This window comes from Chelonia mydas, chromosome 1 (genome assembly GCF_015237465.2).
Source record: "Chelonia mydas isolate rCheMyd1 chromosome 1, rCheMyd1.pri.v2, whole genome shotgun sequence".
NCBI classification, from domain to species: domain Eukaryota; kingdom Metazoa; phylum Chordata; order Testudines; family Cheloniidae; genus Chelonia; species Chelonia mydas.
In genome coordinates, this window is record NC_057849.1 from 108,938,633 (window position 1) to 108,941,004 (window position 2,372).

At 30.1% G+C, this 2,372-nt stretch overlaps 1 protein-coding gene across 1 annotated transcript; it reads left to right on the forward strand.

Moving 5' to 3' along the window:
* The first annotated feature begins 221 nt into the window (after positions 1-221).
* On the forward strand, positions 222-2,161 carry LOC102933276 (E3 SUMO-protein ligase KIAA1586-like). The gene has a single exon (XM_037880264.2). The coding sequence runs from the start codon at positions 1,496-1,498 to the stop codon at positions 2,159-2,161; it is 666 nt and encodes a 221-aa protein (XP_037736192.1). The 5' UTR covers positions 222-1,495.
* Positions 2,162-2,372: the final 211 nt, after the last annotated feature.

Sequence of the window (2,372 nt, forward strand, 5' to 3'; positions counted from 1 at the left end):
TGGTTTTCCACTAAAATGACAGAATCATCGGTCAGTAGTTCTAGTAGTGAAAATAATGATTTAAATACTGAAAACGCCAATGACAATAATTTTGGTGATGAAAATATCTTAAATGTTGAATCATCTGAAAATGTGTCCACAATGGAAGAGGATTTACATGACTGTGCAAATGTAGTACCCGATTGTTGGACTTCCGAGCAGGCACAATATTTTTTAAAGAAATATAATGGCTTGATCATTGAAGGCTGTTTCCACTGTACAAATATGTCACGTTTGGGGGTCCTTGGAGGAAAATCTTGACACATTTCTTCGGAATGGCAAAAGTGTACTATTAAAGCCTCTGGAACTGATAAAAAAGTTCAGCAAGCTTCATGAAGAAAAAAAATGAACATTTCGAATCAAGCTCTCATTTGAGAGTTATAAATATTTTAAATGAATCTAAAGATTCACTATAGTGATTGATAAAGTTACTGAAAAAAAATGCAATAACCAGCAAAATTTTCAACACAGTTTACAACTTAGTAAAAAGAAACCAACCAATGTCAGATATGGAGGATGAAGTAGAGCTACAAATTAAGAATGAAACCGATTTAGGGAACTGCCTACATTCTCGATTTTCGGCCATCAGAATCAGAGCATATTGCTGAATTAATAAGAAAACAAATTTTTAGTAAAATCATTTAAAACAATTCAAAGATTTGTATTATTATTGATAAAGCTTCTACAATTTCAAGTAAAACTGTGCTTGTAATTCTTATAAAATGTGAATTACAAGATTCTTCACCAACAATTTTTCTCGATTTAGTGGAATTAGAATCAACAAAAGCAGAAAATATTTATAATGCTTTGAGAAATACATTAACCGATACAGGATTTGACACAGAATATTTAAAGAAAAATTTAATCGGATTTTGTTCTGATGGCTCGAGCACCATGCTTGGACATAAATCTGGAGTTGCTACAAGACTCATTCAAGGTTTTCCAAACATTACAATTTGGCATTGTTTGAATCATCAGCTACAACTGGCTTTAGATGATGCTATAAATGATATCAATGAAATAAGCCATTTCAAGATTTTTTTGGACAAGATTTATGCAATTTTTCATCAGTCAGATAAAAGTCAGTTTTAACTTAAACAAGTTTCTGAAGAACTATATATTGAAATTGTCAAAATAGGCCGTGTCTTTGGTCCACGATGGGCTTCTTGTAGCCTTAGAGCTGTCAAAACGGTCTGGAGAGCTTATCCAGCTCTTTATATTTATTTTTCCAAAAATAAGAAATTTTCTGGCATGGAAAAAAGATTGAAAAACAAAGAATTTTTAAAAGACTTGGCATTAATGATTGACATTTTGGATGAACTTGCATTATTATCAAATGCACTGCAAGCGAGACAATTGAGTTTAACAAAGGCAGATAAGCTAATCAAATGAACAATTGATTTTTTTCATACAATTAAAAGATAGTTTTGGTACACATGAAAATAAAATTAATGAAATGATAGAAAGTGATGCTTTTAAATGCACAGAGTTTGAAGATAATGTAAGGTTTAAATCACTGCCACGAGACAAAGTAATAGAATGTATTATTGAAAAAATGAAGGCAAGATTATTAAACAAAAATCACATTAAATATAAAGAAGATAATTTAGGTCATTCTAGTAATACACCTAAAATAGTTGAATTATTCAATGTTATGGATCCCACTTCCTGGAATATTGAAGAAGTCAGGTTACCTTGGAAATCAGGAGAAGAAAAAGTGCATGAATTAAACAAATTCATAAAATTTGTAGTCGATTTAAATGATTTTCGTGACTATGTAGAGAATAACATTCAATCAAAACATCTTCCTGATCCGGAAACAATAAGGAAAGCAAAGCAAATTATGAACATAATTGCAATTAGTTCTGCAGAAGCAGAAAGAGCTTTTTCGTTGATGAATATTATTTGTAGTGATAAAAGGGCGAATTTAACAATTACACATATTTCAAGCTTTATGACCATCAATTTGTTGGGAAAATCACTAAGTTCCTGGAACCCAATACCATATGTTAAAGCATGGATGAGAAGTCATCGATCCGCATTAGATACCAGAGTTCGTATATCCAACACCAAAGATTATGGAGAAGATGACGAAGCCATTTGGAAATTACTACCTATTTAGTAATAAATAATGTACTTAAATATTCTTTAAAATATTGCTTGTTGCATTGTATACTTCAACATGAATATATTACACTTTTTATTTTTAATAACTTAAGTAGTTCACATGTAATATTTTAAAATACAAGAATAATAGGCATTTCATTCTTAAATATTATTGTTTGCTTACTCATAATCTTCTTTATATTTTCTTTTCAAACGTATTTTAAATT

Excerpts from the sequence above, each read along its gene's own strand:
- LOC102933276 (XM_037880264.2), top strand. The coding sequence starts at position 1,496 with ATGATAGAAAGTGATGCTTTTAAATGCACAGAGTTTGAAGATAATGTA.